The sequence below is a fragment of the Dryobates pubescens genome, chromosome 6, assembly GCF_014839835.1.
Source record: "Dryobates pubescens isolate bDryPub1 chromosome 6, bDryPub1.pri, whole genome shotgun sequence".
NCBI classification, from domain to species: domain Eukaryota; kingdom Metazoa; phylum Chordata; class Aves; order Piciformes; family Picidae; genus Dryobates; species Dryobates pubescens.
In genome coordinates this window covers 42,789,002-42,810,278 of record NC_071617.1, presented here as the reverse complement: position 1 = coordinate 42,810,278, position 21,277 = coordinate 42,789,002, and the positions used below count along the sequence as shown (strand labels likewise).

The 21,277-nt window shown below is 42.2% G+C and overlaps 2 protein-coding genes across 4 annotated transcripts in view; both read left to right on the top strand.

Annotated features, from left to right (window-relative positions):
* Window positions 1-1,886: 1,886 nt before the first annotated feature.
* On the top strand, window positions 1,887-10,072 carry GLO1 (glyoxalase I). The gene is made up of 6 exons (XM_009899554.2): window positions 1,887-2,021; window positions 2,978-3,060; window positions 3,912-4,052; window positions 5,663-5,730; window positions 7,386-7,475; window positions 9,481-10,072. Exons 1-6 carry the CDS (start codon window positions 1,941-1,943, stop codon window positions 9,567-9,569), a joined length of 552 nt encoding a protein of 183 aa, XP_009897856.1. The 5' UTR covers window positions 1,887-1,940; the 3' UTR covers window positions 9,570-10,072.
* Window positions 10,073-14,266: 4,194 nt separating this feature from the next.
* The window catches only part of BTBD9 (BTB domain containing 9), a 128,537-nt gene continuing 121,526 nt past the window's right edge, over window positions 14,267-21,277 (top strand). For 2 of the 3 annotated variants that reach the window (XM_054162419.1, XM_054162416.1), the window contains exons 1-3: window positions 14,267-14,326; window positions 16,137-16,303; window positions 20,864-21,074. In XM_054162419.1, coding sequence (XP_054018394.1) covers window positions 16,222-16,303; window positions 20,864-21,074 — 293 coding nt within the window. In that variant the 5' untranslated portion in view covers window positions 14,267-14,326; window positions 16,137-16,221. Of the gene's footprint in view, window positions 14,327-16,092; window positions 16,304-20,863; window positions 21,075-21,277 lie in introns of those variants that run through there. The other variant, XM_054162417.1, reaches the window with a different exon arrangement.

The following is a 21,277-nucleotide window of genomic DNA, read 5'->3' as shown; positions in this document are numbered from 1 at the left end:
TCCAAACCCCTCACCAACTTTGTTGCTCTTCTCTGGACTCGTTCCAGCAAGTCAACCTCCTTCCTAAACTGAGGGGCCCAGAACTGGACACAGTACTCGAGGTGCGGCCTAACCAGTGCAGTGTACAGGGGCAGAATGACCTCCCTGCTCCTGCTGGCCACACTGTTCCTGATGCAGGCCAGGATGCCATTGGCCCTCTTAGCTGCCTGGGCACACTGCAGGCTCATGTTCAGTCTACCGTCTTGTTAAATGCCATGCCATTAGACTCTGCCCATTTGTCCAGTCGGTTACAATACAGGCTTGAAGATGAAGTGACAGAAAGCAGCCCTGCAGGAAAAGACCTGGGAGTTCTGGTGGATGAGAAGCTGGACATCAGCCAACAATGTTCACTTGCATCCCAGAAAGCCAATCACGAGGTCACTGCCTTATGAACTAAGTTGCATACTCAATCTAGCCACTCAACATTTGACATTTGCACCCTGGACTGCATCAAAAGATGTGTGGCCAGCAGACTGAGCGAGGTGATTCTGCCACTTTGCTCTGGTGAGATCTCACCCTAAGTACTGTGTACAGCTCTGGTGCCCTCAACACAAGAAGGATGTGGACCTGATGGAGAAGGTCCAGAAGAGGGCTACAAAAATAACCTATATTATAACAAAAGACATGGAATATCTTTCCTATAAAAGATGGCTCATCAAACTGGGGTTGTTCAGCCTGGAGAGAAGGCTTCATGGAGAACTTTTCAGTAGTTAAAAGGGACCTACAATAAAGATAGGGACAGTCTTTTTAGTGGGGACTGTTGTGACAGCTCAGCAAACCTGATCATCTACAACAAGGTAACCCACTTAGTGAATGAGGGAAAAGCTGTGGATATTCTTGAAGGATTTGACACTGTCACAGCATCTCCCTGGAGAAACTGGCTGTACATGGCTTGGATGGGTGGGTGCTTCTCTAGATGAAAAACTGGCTGGATGGCCAGGCCCAAAGAGTGTGGTGAATGGAGTGAAATCCAGTTGATGTTTGGTCACAAGTGGTGACTGATGATCAGTATGAGGGCACTAAGTGCACTCTCAGTAAGTGTGCAGATGACACTACATTGGGTGGGAGTATTGATCTTTTCAAAGGCAGGAACATTCTAGAGCAGGACCTGGACGGGCTGAGGTCAGTTGTATGATGTTTAAACAAGACCTGCACTTGGATCGTAACAGCGCCATGCAACACCACAGGCTTGGGGAGAGTGGCTTTGAAGGCTGGCAGTCTGAAAAGGACCTGGGGGTGCTGATTGACAACCAGCTGAACATCAGCCAACAATATCCCCAGATGGCCAAGGAGGCCAACAGCATCCTGGCCTGTATCAGGAATAATTGTTTGTAGTAAATCTCACTGCATAACTCTAAAGGGTGTCAGATGCTACTTGAAATCTTCTTCCAGGATCTGAAGGTAGACACCAACATCTGCCAGTACCTAAACAAGTGCACCGCATGTATTTTTGTAAACAAGGCTAAAGGCTCAAGGTCGGGTTTCCAAACCATCCCAAGATCTCGCCACTTGGAAGGGTTTAAAAAACAAACAAACAAACAAACAAACAAAACCCCAACAAACAAAAAAACAACACATGCCACTGGAGATGGGTATAGTAAGGTCTCTACATCTGCCTGGGCGTTTGGATGGTACTCTCGGGATCTGTGAGCGACAGCTAGTGGGACGAATGGTCACGTCAAGGTCCGTGGTTTCATTTTACGCTACATCTAATCAACTCCACAGACTGATTGCTCCTTCCCGCGAATGCTTACGGGACCGAACTTCTTCACTCCACCCTGCCCTCGTCTCCCCTCTGCGGCAGCATAGCTGGAGGTACGCCCCCGGGGCGGGGCGAAGCGGAGGACCACCTCTCCGCGGCTGCCGCCGCAGCCCCCTCCGGTGGTTCGTCCTCTCTCGACATGGCGGAAGGGGCACAGCTCAGCGGCCTCAGCGACGAGGCAGCCTACGGCGCCTGCTCGGAGCCGGATGCCAGCACGAAGGTGGGGTAGATGGGGGTGACGACGGCGTCCCGGGGTTACCGGCGCCGAGAGGGTCTGCAGCAGCGCCCGTGCCCCTCCGCCGCGCTCTTTGACGGGCGGACGTGCAGTGCATGGGCGGCGGTATGGGGCCGGGAAGGATCCCCAAGTGGAGGAGCGAGAGGGATAGCCGCGGATTGCCAGACGCCTAGGGTGCGCCTTATGTGGCGAGACCGTCACGGCGTCGGCTAGCAGGGCTCGATTTCACGGTCGTGGTACCGGGCGAATGCGCTGCGCCGGCAGTTGTGAGCCGCCATCCGGTACTGCCCTGCGGCCGCGCCGGCCGGTGTTCGGGCGGGTGGTTGCCTCCGCTAGTGCGTCGGCCGGAGTGCGAGCGTCCGCTCTGCGCTCGGCAGCGAGGTAAAAGGGTGCTGCGGAAAGTTCTCAGCCACCTCGTATCAGAGTGGCAAAAGAAATTCCCTGAAACACCACAAACATTCTTAAGTTTTAGTAAAAGAACGGTGTAATTGCGCTGAAGTTGTTCGACATAATGAATTCAGGCATTTAGCTTTATTTCATTTCAGTATCTGCAGTGAGGTCCGATTTCAAACGTACACTTGCTTGCTCTTCTTGCATGCATGGTGGTTCATGGGCTGTATAGTTCTGTAAAAGAATACGGATGCGAATGATACTCCTTTTTTGATACCAGTGATAATATATTAATGATAATAGTGGTGCTTTGTTTACGTTTTAATCATTAGGTTGCAAAGACATTCATTTAACACAAACCTGTATATGTAGGATCAGGAGAAAACGTTTTATTTACACTTAATATGTAAATAAATATTTATACTTAATGGTACTCTATTTGGTACTTCTAAGCCTGCTAGTTTTAGATCCGTTATTAATTGGCATCTTTGTTAATACCCATAATTAAAACCGGGTCGATGTATAAACAATGAATCTATTTTTCCCTTCAGGACTTTATGTTTCAGCAAACAATGTTAAGAGTAAAGGATCCTAAGAAGTCTCTGGATTTTTATACAAGAGTTCTTGGAATGACGTGAGTAAAAGTTGTATGCCAAAATACCATCCCCCCCCCCTACTATTCTTCTGAAAGGTGTTTTGATGTAATTACAGTAATTGGTCTAACAAAATAAACAATGCTGGCCCATCAGCTGTTGCCCAGTTCGACAGTCTGGCAGTCTCTTGAGAACTCCCATAGCACAGCTGATGCCTAAGCTGCCAATGAACTAATATTTGCCTTGACTAGAAATTTGTTTTCCTACAGAGGTCATTAACTATCAGTGATCAGCTTGCTGAGCCTGTAGCTTACTGTAACTTTTCTGGCTGCGGTTATAATCAGGAGTTGTTACAAATCTTAAGTTTATCTCGGAGGTAGTTCATGACCACATCTGGTCATGATAAGCTCCAAACTCAGTTTTTTGGGGAGCGCTGTTGGAAGGCAGATGCCCTGTAGCAGCTTCATGTGTTTATGCTAAGGCTCTGTGCGCATTCTTGACATTTTTAATGAGTTATTTCAAACCAAAATTTTAAATGCCATGAGTCCATACTGAAATGAAATAAATTGCTTCCACTTTAGGTGAAGAGAACACAAAAATGAAATACCTCACTAGCTGAAAAATAAAACTGATTAGTTTGCATGCCTACTTGTTCTCATTAAACACCCTACAAAAAATGCTCAAGTATTTTTTTCAGTTGATTGTCACGTCTGAAATGGTTTTATCATTATACATAGCTATTGATATTGTAAAAGCGCATTTCATCTCAAGTATGTTTGATTTTTAATCCTGTTTTTAAATATTTCTTTCTGTGGGGAAGCATCTTGGTTTATTTGCAAACTACCTGATTACATTTTTCAGTTACTCTTTCAAAATAAATGTTGTCTTTTAGACTGCTTCAAAAATTTGACTTTCCTACTATGAAGTTCTCGCTCTACTTCCTGGGGTATGAAGATAAAAATGATATTCCAAAAGATAAAACTGAGAGAACAGCTTGGACCTTCTCCAGAAAAGCTACTCTTGAACTGACACAGTAAGTATTAGCATAATAGAATAGAATTAACCAGGTTGGAAAAGACGTTCGAGATCATCGAGTCCAACCTACCATCCAACACCATCTAATCAACTAAACCATGGCAACAAGCACCCCATCCAGTCTCTTGCTAAACACCCCCAGTAATGGTGATTCCTCCACCTCGCTGGGCAGCCCATTCCAATGGCCAACCGCTCTTTCTGTGAAGAACTTCTTCCTAACATCCAGCCTAAACCTCCCCTGGCACAGCTTGAGACTGTGTCCTCTTGTTCTGTCACAGATTGCCTGGCAGAAGAGACCAGCCCCATGCCTGTCTACAACCTTCCTTCAGGTAGTTGTAGACAGCAAGAAGGTCTGCCCTGAGCCTCCTCCAGGCTAAGCAACCCCAGCTCCCTCAGCCTCCCCTCACAGGACTTGTGCTCCAGACCGCTCCCCAGCTTTGTTGCCCTTCTCTGGACACGTTCCCAGCAACTCAACATCTTTCCTAAACTGAGGGGCCCAGAACTGGACACAGGACTCAAGGTGTGGCCTAACCAGTGCTGAGTACAGGGGCACAATGACCTCCCTGTTCCTGCTGGCCACACTGTTCCTGATACAGGCAACGAGAGATGACATTTGGGTAACAGTAATTAAACAGGAGTAGATGAGTAGGAATCGTGTTGGATTGAATAGAAAGTTTAATAATTACTGTGGAAACATCTTCACTGTGACAGCTGTGATCTCAGATACTTGGCAAATTTAATCTTTCTCTCTTTAGAGCTCTTTGAAACTTCTAGGTGAGCAGTGGTACATAAATATGAAGTAAAGCTTGCTATATTTTCAGTGTGTGTGCCATCTGGGGTAGGTAAGTCACCCAGCATGGTTAAAACTGTCTTTGGAACCCCAGAGTATCCTAATAATGGATAACTGTTGCTTTTGGAATCTAATGGCTGCCCAGAAAGGTTGTGGAGTCTCCTTCACTGGAGACTTTCAAAACCTGCCTGCATGCGTTCCTGTGTGGGCTATCCTAGGTGATTCTGCTTTGGCAGGGGGGTTTGACTTGATGATTATCTGGAGGTCCCTTCCAACCTCCAATATTTTATGATTCTAGGGTTCTATGATTCTAATCAAGAAGAGGTATTATGTCAAAAACATACAACTCATGAAAACAAGGTATTTCCTTAATGCTACTCGTCACTGTAATTGGGTGATAGGTTGGACTTGATTTTTGAGGTATTTTCCAACCTTACTGATACTATGATTGTGCAGAAAGAATCTCCTGACATCTTCACTATCTGGCTTATCTTCAGGACCTGCTACCCTCACTGTTTGCTCCCCAGAGATGGGTAGATAAACTGACTCATGCAGTGCAACCTTCTGTCTAATCTAAGTGAGACAGAAGTGTCTCTGCTTTATTCAAATCTAGAACCTGAATTTTAGCGAGGGGCTGTGAATATGACTGGATTAGCTTCAGGATCTATGACTGGGTAATGTCTTCCAAGTTTAATGAACTCAGCTAACAGCTCTTCCCTCCCTCCCCAAAGAAACAACTTATCCTTCTGAGGACACAACATTTAGGATTTGTTCATTTTTTATACTTTCCTTCAACATCTAATAATTATTTCTTACAGCAACTGGGGCACTGAAAATGATGAAAATCAGTCTTATCACAATGGCAATTCAGATCCCCGAGGATTTGGTAGGTCTTTGTTTGTAAATGTAAGCTTTGGTTTATTGTGATTCCATTTTAAGTCTTCTGTATTGGGGAAAAATGGAGTTTGAAATGGTTTTGTGTTTTTTTTAATCTATATACATTCTGTAAAAACATATAAAAAACTCTATATAAAGAAATGTTATTGGGTAAGTTCATGCTGTAGGGTTTTATTAAAATGAGAACTAGTAGAAAAGTATTTTAAACTTCTGTGGATGAAAAGACATTTTTAGTAGGTTGAAGAAAACATACTAGCACTAGGAAAGATGGGAACTTGCTTCTTGTCCTTTGTCTCTCTTCTTGTATGCTGTGAAAGATCGTGAAAATAGTGAACAAATGGCTCAGAGTAATGAGCCACAGTTATACTTTCAATATAATCTAACCCTTTGGCAAGCAAACAGATGCTAATAGTAACTACTGAATGAAGGACAGTAATTGCTGTTGTGTATCAGGTTATCATGGTGTTTAGACTGATAAGACATTTGGATTTCTATTTTACAATCCATTTGTTACCCATTTTAAGCTAGAAATCCTGTTTGTAGCACTGAAGATAGTGTTCATGTGGCTTGATTTGGTGTTTTGAGTGCTTGAAAGGTCACTGCCTTGTGAACTAAGTTTCATACTCAAATCTAGCCATTTGACGTTTGCATCCTGGGCTGTATCAAAAGATGTGGATCAAGTGACGTGATTCTGCCACATTGCTCTGGTGAGACCTCACCTGGAGTACTGTGTCCAGGTCTGGAGTCCTCAATACAGGAAGGACACAGAGCTGATGGAGTGGGTCCAGAGGAGGGCCATGACAATGATCAGGGGGTTGGAGCACCTCCGCTATGAGGACAGGCTGAGGGTGCTGGGGTTGTTCAGCCTGGAGAAGAGGAGGCTCCGGGGACACCTAGTAGCAGCCTTCCAATACCTGAGGGGGGCCTACAAGCAGGGTGGAGAGACACTGTTTACAAAGGCCTAGAGTGACAGGATGAGGGGCAATGGCTTCAAACTAGAGAAGAGCAGATTTAGATTGGATGTTAAGAACAGGCTCTTTACTATGAGGGTAGTGGAATGCTAGAACAGGTTGCCCTGGGAGGTGCTTGGGGCCCCATCCCTGGAGATACTCAAAGTGAGGTTCAACAGGGCTCTGGGCAGCCTGGTCTAGTTGAGCATACCCCTGCTAACTGCAGAGGGTATTGGGCTAGATGACCTTCAGAGGTCCCTTGCAACCCAGACCATTCTATGACATTTAAAGTTTCTAAATGGATTTGTAAAGTCAGGCCTTGCATAGGGCCAGGATTAGTTGCTACAAATACAGCATTAGCAATAAACTCCTTGTTCTGTTGAAATGGCTTGATGCTGCAAAGTCATGTTACGTAGGCATGCTTCAAGAAAGGAAATACTTTTTTCCTGGTCTAGGTAATACTCTCTTCTAAGCAACATGAGATTTTTTTAACTCCAGAATTTCTATTTGAAAAGGTGTTATAAAACATCCAACTTTTCCAAAGGGTGGAAAGTGACATTTTTCTTGTACACAGTCACATCTTATGGCAACTATAGCATGGGAACTTTTGCAAAGGGTGAAATGCTGAGCAAACATTTTCCTAGGACACAGAAGAATACTTAACAGTGTTCTTCACTCTTACCTTGTTGCACAGGACACATTGGAATTGCTGTCCCTGATGTCTATAAAGCTTGTAAGAGGTTTGAAGAACTAGGAGTGAAATTTGTGAAGAAACCAGATGATGGTAAGTCTTGATCAGAAATGCAAGTCAAGTTTTTTCCTTGTTTTTAATGTGTTCTGTGTAGCAGATACTTCTGGACAGTTCCTAGTGGTTGTCATTGCTCAGAAGGCACTAGACCAGTTACTCCTGCACTTTCTCATGCAGACAAAACTGACAATAGATCCGTCTTGGTACAATATTTAGTTGGTCTGGCTAAGTGCCTTCTGTGTGTTGAATGACTTCTACTAAAATTTGTATGTTGTTTTGCTGTCATAGTTTACTATGTATACTACTGTGCAGGGTTATTACAGAATTTACTTTGATACAGATCAAGTTCACACGTCATATCTGTTTGGTCCCTATTGTGTGAAAATAAGGTGACTAAGAAGCCATAATTACTCCCACACATTGAAACTGAGCAATTCTTGACTTTTTTGGCTTTTCTTATATAAATAACACCTAGTTCTACCCACTAGCTGTTACTGTTATAACTGTTTTGTAGACGTAGCCTCATTAGTGTATATTTGACTTGTGTACCTTTTAGTAAAAAATGCATAATGTATAGCTCAAATGTTGAGACAGTACATGAAGAATGTCTATGTCAAAATAGCCTAAAATGCAGAAATCAGAGGCATTTTTCTGTGGGTTTCTTTTTCATGAGACTCATGAGAATTCTAAAATGGACACCTAATAGCAGCATGTCAGGAATATCCATCAGGCATGGTGTGGCCAGCAGGAGCAGGGAGGTCATTCTGCCCCTGTACTCAGCGCTAGTTAGGCCACCCTTTGAGTCCTGTGTCCAGTTCTGGGCCCCTCAGTTTAGGAAAGATGTTGAGTTGCTGGAAGGTGTCCAGAGAAGGGCAACAAAGCTGGGGAGGGGTTTGTAGCACAGGCCCTATGAGGAGAGGCTGAGGGAGCTGGGGTTGCTTAGCCTGGAGGAGGCTCAGGGCAGACCTTCTTGCTGTCTACAACTACCTGAAGGGAGGTTGTAGCCAGGTGGAGGTTGGTCTCTTCTGCCAGGCAATCTGTGACAGAACAAGAGGACACAGTCTCAAGCTGCACCAGGGGAGGTTTAGGCTGGATGTTAGGAAGAAGTTCTTCAGAGAGTGATTAGCCATTGGAATGTGCTACCCAGGGAGGTGGAGGAGTCACCATCACTGGAGGTGTTTAAGAAGAGACTGGATAAGGCACTTGGTGCCATGGTTTAGTTGATTAGATGGTGTTGGGTGATAGGTTGGACCTGATGATCTTTTCCAACCTGGTTAATTTTATCCTATTCTATATACAAATACGTGATACATCTCCCTTTTGGCTTCAGAAACCAGGCTGTTGCCTGTATGGGGTGGGTTGGGTTTTTTTAGATCAAAAGTAACATCAGTGCATGAAGCTTTAGTTTACGTGTATTGGAACTGATCTTTCAGATTTCTTTTGAGAGGAATTTCTTTCTAAGAACAACTAATTGAGGAGAGACTTAAGTGATTCTTGTCTTGCTCACTGTGTTCTCAGCTGAAGCAAATAGAAGATGTGTAGCTGAAAACTTAACTTGAACACAGATTTTTTGATTTAAGATTTCTCTTTTATGAAGTGATGCAGATATAAAATGTAAAACACATTGGGATGGAGGGGGGTGTCATAAACAAAAATCAGTAACACATAACTTCGTCATGGAGGTAGGGAATGTATACTGGTAAAGACAGTATAAAAACATCCTGGAGCACAATAATATTTCTCTTTTAGAAGGATGAACACACAGAGGGGCATATGCAGAAAACTTAAGCAACAAAAGGTAGAATTTCCAAGTGACTTTAAGCTACAAGCATTGTTGAGAGTAAGCTTGATAACTTAGCATATGAAGATCTAATGCCAATTAAAAACTTACTTGGATGTATTCAGAATTAGCTGTCTATGTTTGAGCTAATTCTTACGCAGAGGAAAAAGTATTCTTGTGAAGTATTCATACTGGACATGAAGAACTAGCCTTGTAATCTTAACTCTTATTTTGTTCTTTTGTTATTTTTTTTTCTAATAGGTAAAATGAAAGGACTTGCTTTTGTTCAGGATCCTGATGGCTACTGGATTGAAATTTTGAATCCTAACCACATGGTGACTCTCACTTAGTTCTAATACAATATATTATGTAAGAGATGTCCGGTTTCAGTCCCCTGGAGAAAATCTGTGGCAGTGTTTGTGAAATTCTTGCGTAACAGAGGAATCAGTTATCTTCAGAGTCTCCTCTAATACTATGCCCTGGGACCTCACTGTACACGGATTCCTTTCTATTTTTTTTCTTTTCTTTTTTCCTGTGATGCCACTGCAGTTATCCAATTAGGAATACTCAAGCATTTTGTGGAAGAGTGCTTACGCAGATTCTCATCTTGAACATTAAGTTAATATTTCACTAAACACTATCAAAAGATATGGAGGCAGAAATTCACGCATCTCTCACTGTTTAGATTTAAACTAACAACAAAAATCCTGTGTTACTATTGATGTGCTTCAACAAGGAGGAATAAAAGCCAACTTCAGAAGATTTGTTTCTTTCATGAAATCAAAAGATCCTGAAGGCTTTATGCTCTATCTTGTATACTAGAAAATAAAATGTCAGACTAACTTTGGCTTGAGTAGTAGTGTATTTATGAAAGTTCTACTTACATTGTAGAATCATAGAATGGTCCAGGCGGGAAGGGACCTCAAAGGTCAGCTAGTCTGACCTCCCTGCAGTCAGCAGGGACATCCCCAACTGGACCAGGCTGCCCAGGGCCTTGTTGAGCTTCACCTTTATTATCTCCAGGGAAGGGCAACCTGTTCCAGTGTCCCACTACCCTCATAGTAAAGAACTTGTTCCTAACGTCCAATCTATATCTGCTCTTCTCCAGCTTAAAGCCATTGCCCCTTGTCCTGTCGCTGCAGGCCTTTGTAAACAGGCTCCCCCTATCCTTCTTACAGCCCTCCTTCAGGTACTGGAAGGCTGCTATTTGGTCGCCCCAGAGCCTCCTCTTCTCCAGGTGGAACAACCCCAATTCCCTCAGCCTGTCCTCATAGCAGACGTGCTCCTTGATGATTCTCCTGGACATCCTCTGGACCCACTCCATCAGGTCCATGTCCTTCCTATATTGAGGGCTCCAGACCTGTACACAGTACTCCAGGTGAGGTTTCACCAGAGCAGAGCAAAGTGACAGAATCACTTCTCCAGATCTGCTAGCATTGCATCTTTTGATGCAGCCCAAGATGTGATTGGCTGCCAGGCTGCAAGTACACACTGCCTGCTCATGTTCAGTTTCTCATCCATCTATCAGCACCCCCAAGTCCTTGCTGATGGCACACTCCATCCCACTATGTTGTAGATAAAAATACTAAATGGCACAGGTCCACCCATCAGATCCATAGTCCTCCAATTTGGTGAGCAGGATATTGTGGGGGACTGCTGCAGCCATTCTTCAGAGGGCTTCCAGGACTTCTCTAAGTGGGACTTTGTGCCTCTAATGCTAGGGATTGTACAACACAGCAATAAAATACTTCTGGGAAGACTTCTGAGATTCTCTGTGCTCTGCATTTCTGGAATCTCGTTGCTATACAGCAACAGGGTTTGTGCTTCCATTTGTCACCCAATAGCCCCCAAATCAGGAAGACAACATCCCTATACTCTTCCAGGATGCCTGTCCCTTTTTACATTTCACGTGTAGCCCCATCTTACCCTTAACCAGCAGGTCACAGCTCAACCATGGTGGTCTCTTGCCCTCCTTGCCCAATTTATTACCCATGGGGATTGAGATCTTTTGTGCTCTGTTTAGAGCGCCCTTAAATATCCACCAGCTTTGTTCAGCTCTCTTGTCCGAGGGCCATTTCTGATGGGACCCCATTTACTAACTCCTTGAAGAGCTGGAAGATTGCTTTCTTAAAATTTAGAGTCCTCACCGTGCTTCTTGTGGGCTTTATGCTCCTTAGGACAGTGGACTGCACTAGCACATGATCACTGCAGTCCAGACTGCCTTCAGCTTTGATGTCCCTGATGATTTCACTTGCATTTGTGACCAACAGGTCCAACAACGTATCTCCTCAAGAAGCTGTCATCTAGGCACTCTAGGAGCCTTCTGGATTGCCTGTAGCCTGTTGGTTTTCCAACAGATGTCGGGGTGGTTAAAATCTCCCAGAATGACAGGAGCCTGTGATCACAATTCCTCCTCAAGCTGGCAGACTCTTTAAGGAGCAGACACACAGCCTTGCCTGAAACAAGAAACTTTGTGGAAGCAATAAATCAGACCAGTGGAAAGAATTTGGTCTAGCGTCTGGCTGATGACTGACAGCCAAGATAAGAGGTCTTATAGTTGCAAACTCATAGGGATCTGTGTCTCTCCCAGCATTAGAAAGAACTTGCTCATCATTTTTTGTTCCAATGGAAGTCTGCAGCTCTATTTAACTTAAATGCACTCTATGTTGCGCATTTGTAAATCAATGAAAAAGAGTAACTGAAGAGTTTCCTACTAGCAGACGTTTTGATCTGCCCTCTCAAAACAAGTGGTTACTGCAGTGATACCTTGTGGCAGTTTAGGCTGGGTATTTCCTGGACTGCTACGAAAGTTAAAACCACCAGCATCGGGAGTGTCCCACCCAGTAGGTGAATACAGGAAACAGCAGATTTCTACCCATGAATCCTGCATTCTATACATTCATTTGCAAAGTCATTCTCTTTCTCTTTCTTCCCTCTCTGCTCCCATGGGAGATGCTCTCTATCTGGGAATAGTGGGGAAGTATTTCAGGCCTCTTAGTCCTGTCTAGGCCTAATGTCAGGAGAAGGGGCTGCGGGGAGAGGGCAGTGTCAGGCCAGCCTGAGACTAGCCTAGCAGGTGGGGGCAAGGCAGGGAGGGGAAGTTAGTAGGATTCATGCCAAGAAGCATGAAAACTATGAACAGTGAGACAAAGCACTGTTGATTGCAGCTTATGTTGTTTTTGACATACTGAATTTTTCATGTACATTCCTTCTACTGCTGGTGTTCTGGAGTAGGAAGTTTATATAAAAAAGTAAAACTCAGCTGAAGCATAAGTGGTTATTGCAGTTTCTTGCCCTTCAGAATCTCATGAGATTGTGATTAGAAAAATTTAGACTAGCAATAGTCCAAGTGAAGTTGCCTAAAATGAAGTTTTAGTTAATACAAATAGGTAATCTAAAGCTTAATAACCAAGAACTGACAAGGCAAAACCTCAACATTTTATACACATGTAACCTGCTGATTCATATTTTACTGACATACAGTGTTCCATTCCAACCTGTTTCACTGCTTTTCAGAGTGCAGGTGTGCCTGAAAAAGCTATTGACCCAGTACTATGGAATCCAGTAATTAAAACTGGGATAGTTTATAAATCAGATGAGTAAATCCAAGGGTGTGCATATGTAGTTCAGTGGATAATTACATGAAGAGAATGACAGGAGACTATGCTGTAGTTTCTCTGCTTAGTACTCAAAAGTTACTCTAAGCAGTTTGCTAATCTTAGACTGACAGTGGGAGGGTTTTTTGTATGTGCTTGACAAAGTGTAGACAATGCAATGGTGACGCAACAAAGAGGAAACTAGTGAAAAACCACTGGCATCTACAGATTAGTCACAGCAGCACTGTGAAATGTTGGTTCGTTGGGGGTTTTTTGGTGTTTCCCCCTCCCAAAAAAAAAGTTCTGCAACTTGCCATACTAATTAAAATCAGTATTCATAGAATCATAGAATCAGTAAGGTTGGAAAAGACCTCAAAGATCATCAGGTCCAACCTGTCACCCAACACCTCATGACTACTAAACCATGGCTTCAAGTGCCACATCCAATCCCTTTTTGAACACCTCCAGGGACAGTGAGTCTACCACCTCTCTGGGCAGCACATTCCAATGGCCAACAACACTGTGAAGAACTTTCTCCTCACCTCTAGCCTAAACCTCCCCTGGCACAGTTTGAGACTGTGTCCTCTTGTTCTGAAATCCAACAAAAACCTAAGCATGATTCTTTTAACCTGCAACAGATGTTAAAAGATTTCAGATGGAAACTTCCAAAATTATTTAACGTTCTCATCAATAACAATACCTTTCTTCCAAGGTAACACTTCTTTTATGCTAAATAAAGCATTGAATTAAGTAGCCTGCAGTGCTTTTCCACTTGGAAGGCCTAAATGTAGCTTCATGCAGTACAGTGGAAATTAATCTAATGGACATGTAAAGCCAACTCCATGTTCTTGCGTATAGGCAGATGTTCTTCTTACTCAGAAAAGCAGGATTCAGACGGACTGGCAAAGCACAGGAGAGCACAGCGTTACATTTAAAGGAAACGGCGAGCACGACACGGATAGCTAAACATCTATTACTGTTTTACAGAAGTTCGGCATTTAAGGGTCACTGTCGTCTGGACAAGTGCGTTGTTCTGACACACGCTGGCACTTGCTGTCAGGCCCGGCTGTTGCCCGCAGGCAAGAGAGTGCAGCCGTGGAAGTCCCACGGAGCCCTACCAGGGACATCGCCGTTTTAACGCCCGGCAGAAAAGTTTTCCTTTGGGTTGCGGAGGCCGCCAGGCCCTGCTCACTGACCACGCAGCTCGGTCTTCCAGCCCTCCCAAGGCCTAGCGGGCCCCTGACAGCCCTCCTTCGGCCCGGCCCCGCGGGTGCTGCTCTGCTACAGGTCGTCTCTGCTCTATGGCCGGAAGAGGAAACCGGGCGCCGCGCGAACGGAACTACGGAGGCCGAAGCGAGCCCGCGCCGGCAGCAGCACCGGTCCCGCGCCGCTCCGCAGCGCGCTCGCTACGTCAGCACGCAGGAGGACGGCTGCTGTTGGAAACTGATGTCAGCGCGCCGAGTAACGTAGCGACGGCGCCGGGGGTGGAGGCCTTGTTGGCGGTGGGGCCGGTGAGTCCCGGGGGGAGGGTTGTGATCAGCCGCGTTCCTCTTGGGACGGAGGTTCGTAGCGAGCAAGTGGCAGCTCCCGAGGCCTCCCCCATAGTGGGTTTCGCTTTTCGGCGCCTTGGCGTGCTGCCGCCGGTCTCCTACCGGGCTCGGGCACGCTGACCCGGGAGCGGGTGGAGGCGGCGCCGCCGCCGGGAGCGCAGGCCGCCCCCGGAAAGCAGCTGGGTGCTTCAGGCGGTGGAGGGATTTCCTCTGAAACGTCTTACTGCAGAGGCGAGGGACAGGGTGGCTGAGCGGGCGGGAGTCGCCGCTCCGGCGCCTTCAGGCTTGGACAGGCGGCTGTTGGGAAGGTGGCGGCCCAGGCTTCCCTGGTCGCGACCTTGGGCGGGTCGCTCGCCCTCGGCCGCCTTCTCCTCCGTGGGTGTGATGCGTTTGCCTCACCTGCTTTTCTCTGTGCCTGCCCTTGCGCTCTGTAAGACCCTGTTGTAGTGTTTTTCGTTTATCTCATAATATTAGTTCAGTATTCAGTATTTTCGTGCTTTAATAGTGCGCACAATATTTTCACAGTTTTTTTTCTGAGGCCTTAGTAGTTCTCTTGGAAGTTGCACACTACTGTGATTTATTGAAATTGCTTTTGATTTATATGAAGCTGTCATCAGACTTTAAATAAACAGACTTGTTAACAGCCTGCCGGTAATTTTGCTTGCTCAGCAGTGCTTTTTGCTTGTGCTGTTTTGTAAAGCATAGCACACAGATCCCTCTCAAAGCCCTGTGCAAAGGGTCAATTATTATTTATTTTTTTTTTATTTACGATTTTAATTTGAGCCTACTCCCTGTCTAGCTGTGTTGAGTGCATCTTCTGTTTCAAATCTGTAAATCAGGTGCTTGGAGTGTACTGTTCTGTTGGGATCTATTCACTCAGAAAAAAATAACTTCTTATAAATGCTTTATGACTGTATTTTGATAATACAAGTCAGTCTGTTAACATATGGTGTTTGTAGGAGCAAATGTTCACATACTGCATGTTATTCTCCAAAATCAAGAGACCTGTTTTCAACTTCATTTTATGAGACTGTGTTCTCCTTCCTTAAACTTGTACTTCAAAGAATATTAGAATGTCTCTTATGGGAGAGTTCATAGATATAATCTATTTAGCAATGTAATGACTGCTTATTTTCCCTGTTGACTGGGAAGAATAACAATAATTTATACTTGTTGAATGAGACTCATATGTATTTAAACAAATAAAGTCTCGATATTTCTGTATTTCTTCAGCCTACAGTTGTGTTTTTTCTGCTTGTAAAATTAAAGGTTCACACAGGTAAAAGATCTGCAACTGCCCAAAGTATTGTGAAAAACGAACCACCAAAACTAACACAACCACCCCCCAGGGCCTTTAGCTAAGCAAGGAGAACTTTGGATATGTAATGAATAAAATGTGTGTGATACAGTTTGTATAGACCTGGTTTAATTAGAACACCTGTGTGGGAAAACAGTGTTCTCAGGGACATTAATGCTGTGCAAGAATTTCATGATGAACATTTTGTGTGCTGTAACAAACAAATGAATGGCAATATGTTACCCTTTTTTTTTGGTGGTGGTTAATAAAATGAATGATCAAAATTAAATTATGATCACTTAAACACAAATCATCCTGTGTTCTAACATTATTAGAAGCTTTCCCACAGAATGGAGGAGATTTTTATAAATGTCTTTCCACACACATTTTTACTGAGAAATATGCATCTCTTACTTTCTCTATAGGCTACAAACTGCCAGGTTCTGATTGTATCTATCTTGTATCTTGCTTCAGGAAATGGTACAGTTGTTGCTGTGCAGCTGGATGTTGCTGAATAGTGTTTCTATGAGCTTGCTGTTCAATCTCTCTGTCGTTCAGAATGGCGAAGAACCCTAATTTTCAGGAAGTTAGTCATCTGCCTACAAGCTACATCCACTGTCGATCTTCAGATAGCTTTACTGGTGAGTGGATCAATGTATTTTCTTGAGATTTTTAACTTGGTGGTTTATTTGTGTACCATTTTAGTCAGGTTGTATTGAATTGATTAATACCTATTTTACATGTGTTAATAAATAAACTGTATTTAGTATATTGTTTTTTGGACCAAACTAAACTTGCTCCTGCTTATCTCTCAGAGGAATGTTTCAGCAGAAGTAGCACTATAGCACTTAAGTGATGGGAATGTGGTTGCAGGTTAGCAGTGTATAACTTCTCATATGCTTTAAGTTGACACATTATTGCTACTTTTAAAGTGCTGTCATTTTAATGATGTGCTTATTTACTATTAGCCAGAGTTAGCACCTGTTTTAAACTTGTCACAACACAGGGACTGGAGTAAACAGTTAAACAGTCTGTGAATTTGGTTTCTTGATCTTTCACATTCCATAGTCTACTGCTTTAATAGTCCTTTTATTGTCGAGTACTAAGTATGGTTGGTATTTTTGCACCGTTCAGTTACAATTTTCTCTCAGTCAGTTTTCTTATTATTTAGAAGTATAAAGGAGTTTCTGTAGTGAGAGTTCTGACATGGTGTATTTATTTGGCTTATACTCTGTATAGAAATATTAATTAAAACATCCTGTTTCCTGAGATGTTACTTTATTGTGCCAGAACTCATGAGAACAAAACATGTTCATGTGAAAAAGAGGTGCATGTCCACTACATCCACTACAAACCACATGATTTGAAACAATGGCATTTTTGTACATTAATCTTACTGTCATAGTGACAGTAGAAATAGTAAATAAAGTTTTGCTGGAATTTACATGAAGTATAGCAAAATATTTTATGGATTAATGAATTACAAAAAAAAGGTAATTAAAAACTATGCAAACCTCTTCTAATCAACTAAGAACCAGTTTCTATTTCTAGATAGAATAGCAGTGTAAGAGGATTTTATTTAAGGAAATTCCATTTGTGTAAATCTGACAAAATCTATATTATCTTGCTAGGTACAAACTCAATGATGAAGGAATTAAGTGTTTAAACGATATGTAATTATTTCCTCAGTGTTTATAATCCAGACTTATTAAAAAACTTGAATTCTAGCAACAGTATATTTATTTGCATTTCTTTCTAAAATTTCAATAGTGTTATCAGTTAGGCAAACATTTTTCACTTGTTTTATATATTTTTTCCCCAAATGATTCATTAACAATTCCTTTTTCTATGCCTGATATAAAAACAACTCTTTGAAACAGTGCTGTTTTTTCATGGGGTCTTAGACAGAAATGGTTTGTAGGCCTTCTAACTTAAATGCTTATTGAGATCAACGTGATTTTAATGGTGCATCAAACTGATGAAGAATAATGTTTTGTTATATTTATTTCTGTGACATGAACTTAGTCACAGCAGCTGACTCTTGAAGCCGTTAATTAGCTCTGAGTACCTTCTGGAAATAGGTTATGGTGCTGGCAAGAGGCTTGTAAAGGGCTTGACCTTTTATTATGTAGTTAGTTAAGTGTTCCTTGACTTCAAGGAAGAGCAAACACCTGTATTCTCTGAAAGGGGTCATGTTATTTGATGGCAGAAGATGCCATCGGCACCTTCAGGAAGGGTTTTTGCCAGTCTTCTGGCGGCATCTATGTTTTGTTGTTGTTAAAAGTAACACTCTGAGTTGCAGCGAGAAAAATATGTTTGGCTATACAGGGAAGTTGTGAGCTCATAGCAGCTTGTCACAACTAAAGCAGTTTTTGCTTTTTACTTCCTCAAGAAATACAGAGATCACTACAGGATTGGCCAAGTTCATACCATTAATGAATCCAATCTGGGAACATCTGAAGTCATGTATTATTTGTTTCTATAGTTTGAAGGCAGAACTGCTCTCCTAGAGCTGTTTTACATGGAAAATCCATAATAAAGCTCAAACTTGCATTGGAAATGTGAAGTAGTAAGGAAACGATTAAGTGCCTCTTCACTATACTAGTGTTACCTACAGAAGACATTTAAGGCATGTAGATAGGTTCAGAAAGTTGCCAGTTTCCAACAGTTTTGATTCATTCAAGTGTATGAAAGGTTCTTCAGCCACAGGCTTATTACCACCTCTTGAGTCTCTTTTTCCCTGTGAGCAGCACATTGGTTGAAACTGACAGTTTAGAGTAGTACATTGTGGCAGCAGTTTGGAGAGCTTGAGACACTGAAATAATTTGTCTTGTGGTTTACACACACAAATTTCTAAATTTCTGCTTTCATTGCTGCCTGTAGATCAAGCTCTTGATGTTCCTAAGGGCTGGCATCATCTAGTCCTTAACAAGCGTACCCAGTTCATGCATTACTCTCTTCTATACATTGATTCCTCTTTAGAGAGCGTCTACCTATCTTTGTGAGGGAAATGTGCATTTACATTTTATTTCTTTATTTAACCTAAAATTGAAACAATTTTCCCTTGAGCTTTTCACCCAATTGGCTTACAACATCCACAGCTACTGGAAGTAGTTGATAGCATTCCCTTTACTACTTACACAGTCTCTCATTCTATGCAGACAGTACCTGTTCTTATTTGTTTAGATATAGGAGTAGATGAAGGAAACAAATGAAGTAGAGTGGAATAAAAAACAGACTTTAAACCAAACATGTGCCAGTATTTGTACATGTAGGAAGCACTGTACATGAATTTCTCCAATCAAAATCAGAACTAGCAGAAGAGAGAGTACAGAGTTGCTTGATAATGTTCATGTAACTTGCATGTAGCTAAGTTGTGAATGAGGATAAGCAACAGCAATTAAAAATGCAGAAGTTTTGAAGGAGTATCAAAGCTTGAGATGTGCTGCTGAGTTACAGATACATCCTTTTGTTGGCTCATTTGATGTAAAAAAAGGTTATATTTTGAGGGCATTTCAATTATAGTGTTGTCTCAGATAATTCTATTGTGATAAATACTATTGCTAGTTAATCTGGCTTGTTACAAAGTAAATGCTACTGGAAATGCATGTTACATAAATCTGTCAGAGTGGAGTTGTCTTAGCTGATTGTAAGTTAACCAGTACAAATAGAAGTCTATTATTATAAAAAAAATCATACAAATTGTTTTGTATAGATAGAAGGATAACTGTACCATATTCTGTATTCTCATGCTTATACTGCTTCCATTATCTTGGCCAATATTGCTGGTACTGTGCAGCAGTGCCTACACTGGCATGTAGCTGCTAATTCAAATAGCAGAGACTGCCTGAAGAAAGCTGGGGTTTTGTTCCCATTTTTGCTGTGATCTATATTATTAATTTAGTATGCTGTGTTGTTCTCAAATATTATTTTATGTTTCTATCCCTTTTTCTGAGTTTAAAGTTCTTTGGCACAGTTTCTACAGTATCTTGATTTTGGGGTAAAGCATTTCAAGTTATTACAGAAGTACTTAACCCTGTTTGCGTGTGTTATCTTTTCTCTCTTGAGGTAGAAATGAAAGGAAACGGATATTTTTTTCATAATTCTTTTAAAATGTAGCTTAAAAGTGCCCTTGTGTCATGAATCTTTCACCTGAAATATTAATGGTTTAGTTATGTGTGTGTGGCATGACCTCATCATTTCCTGCTTCTTGTGGTACATTGTTTTTCTTCAGCACTAAGCATGTGGCCATTTTGAAAAATGATTAGTGTCACTTTGGAAAAGTGACACAGAAGGTGTGTCTCAAAATATGGATGGTTATTATCTGAAACACCTGACCTCTTTCTAGTTAAAAGTGAACTGAAGTGTAACAATAGAAGTGGATTTATGACCTAGATTCTCCCATGGATGCTCTTGCCTCTCAGACTACAGAAAGCATCCGTTGCTGTAATAAACCAACCCAAACAAAGCTAAAACCTCTTGTGAGTTAAGAAGTAACAAAATAATTCCATAAAAGATGTGACTAATGCATTTCTCTGTGTTGTGCACTAGTGGACGGTCTTCTCCTTTCTATGACTGAGATATTAGGTGGGTTATTTTTCTTACGTGTATGAGGAAACAAGAAGGCATCAAGAAAGCTGAATAGAAAGGGTAAGAAAATGGAATTGTATGTTGGAAAGCTTTGCTCATTGACAGACTTTGTCTGTTACTTAGTAAGAGTTATCCTGCTTGTTTATTTTCTCCCAGTTCTGGCAAGTTAGTGGAATTCTGCAAAAACACAGATGTTTTTACTTAGCACTGATTTTAGTAGAGGCTTGGCATTTGAGACAGTGCTTCTTGGTTGAATAATTTCTTTATAATTTAAGTGCATTTTAATTGAGATAAAATTGCTTTCTAATGGTAACTGATTAAAACTCTTTAGTTTTAAATTCTTTTTGTTGGAAGCCCTTATAAGTAAGAGAGTTGACAGAACAAGAAGGTGAAAGAATTCTCTGAAATATTTTCTCTTAGGTGGAATTGTTGATGCAAGCTGCGTCGAGTCCTGTCGTATATGAACTTTAACAGAAAAGCTCTTGGTTTCGTTTTTCTTGTAATATATGGTAACTTACACTAGCCTCTGCTTTTGTAATTACAGCTCAGTCTTTGCCATTTTTTAATATTTGTGCCCTTTATAATCCTGGTTGTTTCCATTTTCCCTTTAGGCTATCAGTATCACCATCCCTCCAAGATGAGTAACAGCCACCCACTTCGTCCTTACACGGCTGTGGGTGAGATTGACCACGTTCACATTCTGTCGGAGCATATCGGCGCACTAATGAATGGGGAAGAATACAGTGACGTTACTTTTATTGTAGAAAAGAAACGTTTCCCAGCACACAGAGTGATCCTGGCTGCTAGGTGCCATTATTTCAGGTGAAGCATAGCTTTTTGTCAGGCTTGCAGGAAATTTTCATGCAGATCAGCAGATCAGATAAACATTGTTTCTCTATGAACTTTTCAGCGTATAATCATCTGTCCATTGAGTGTGACCTTTTCTGTGTGAATGTTTCCCAGCATATCAAATCATTGTGTCCAAGTATAAAAAGATAAATACCATGTCATGATGTTATTCTTTT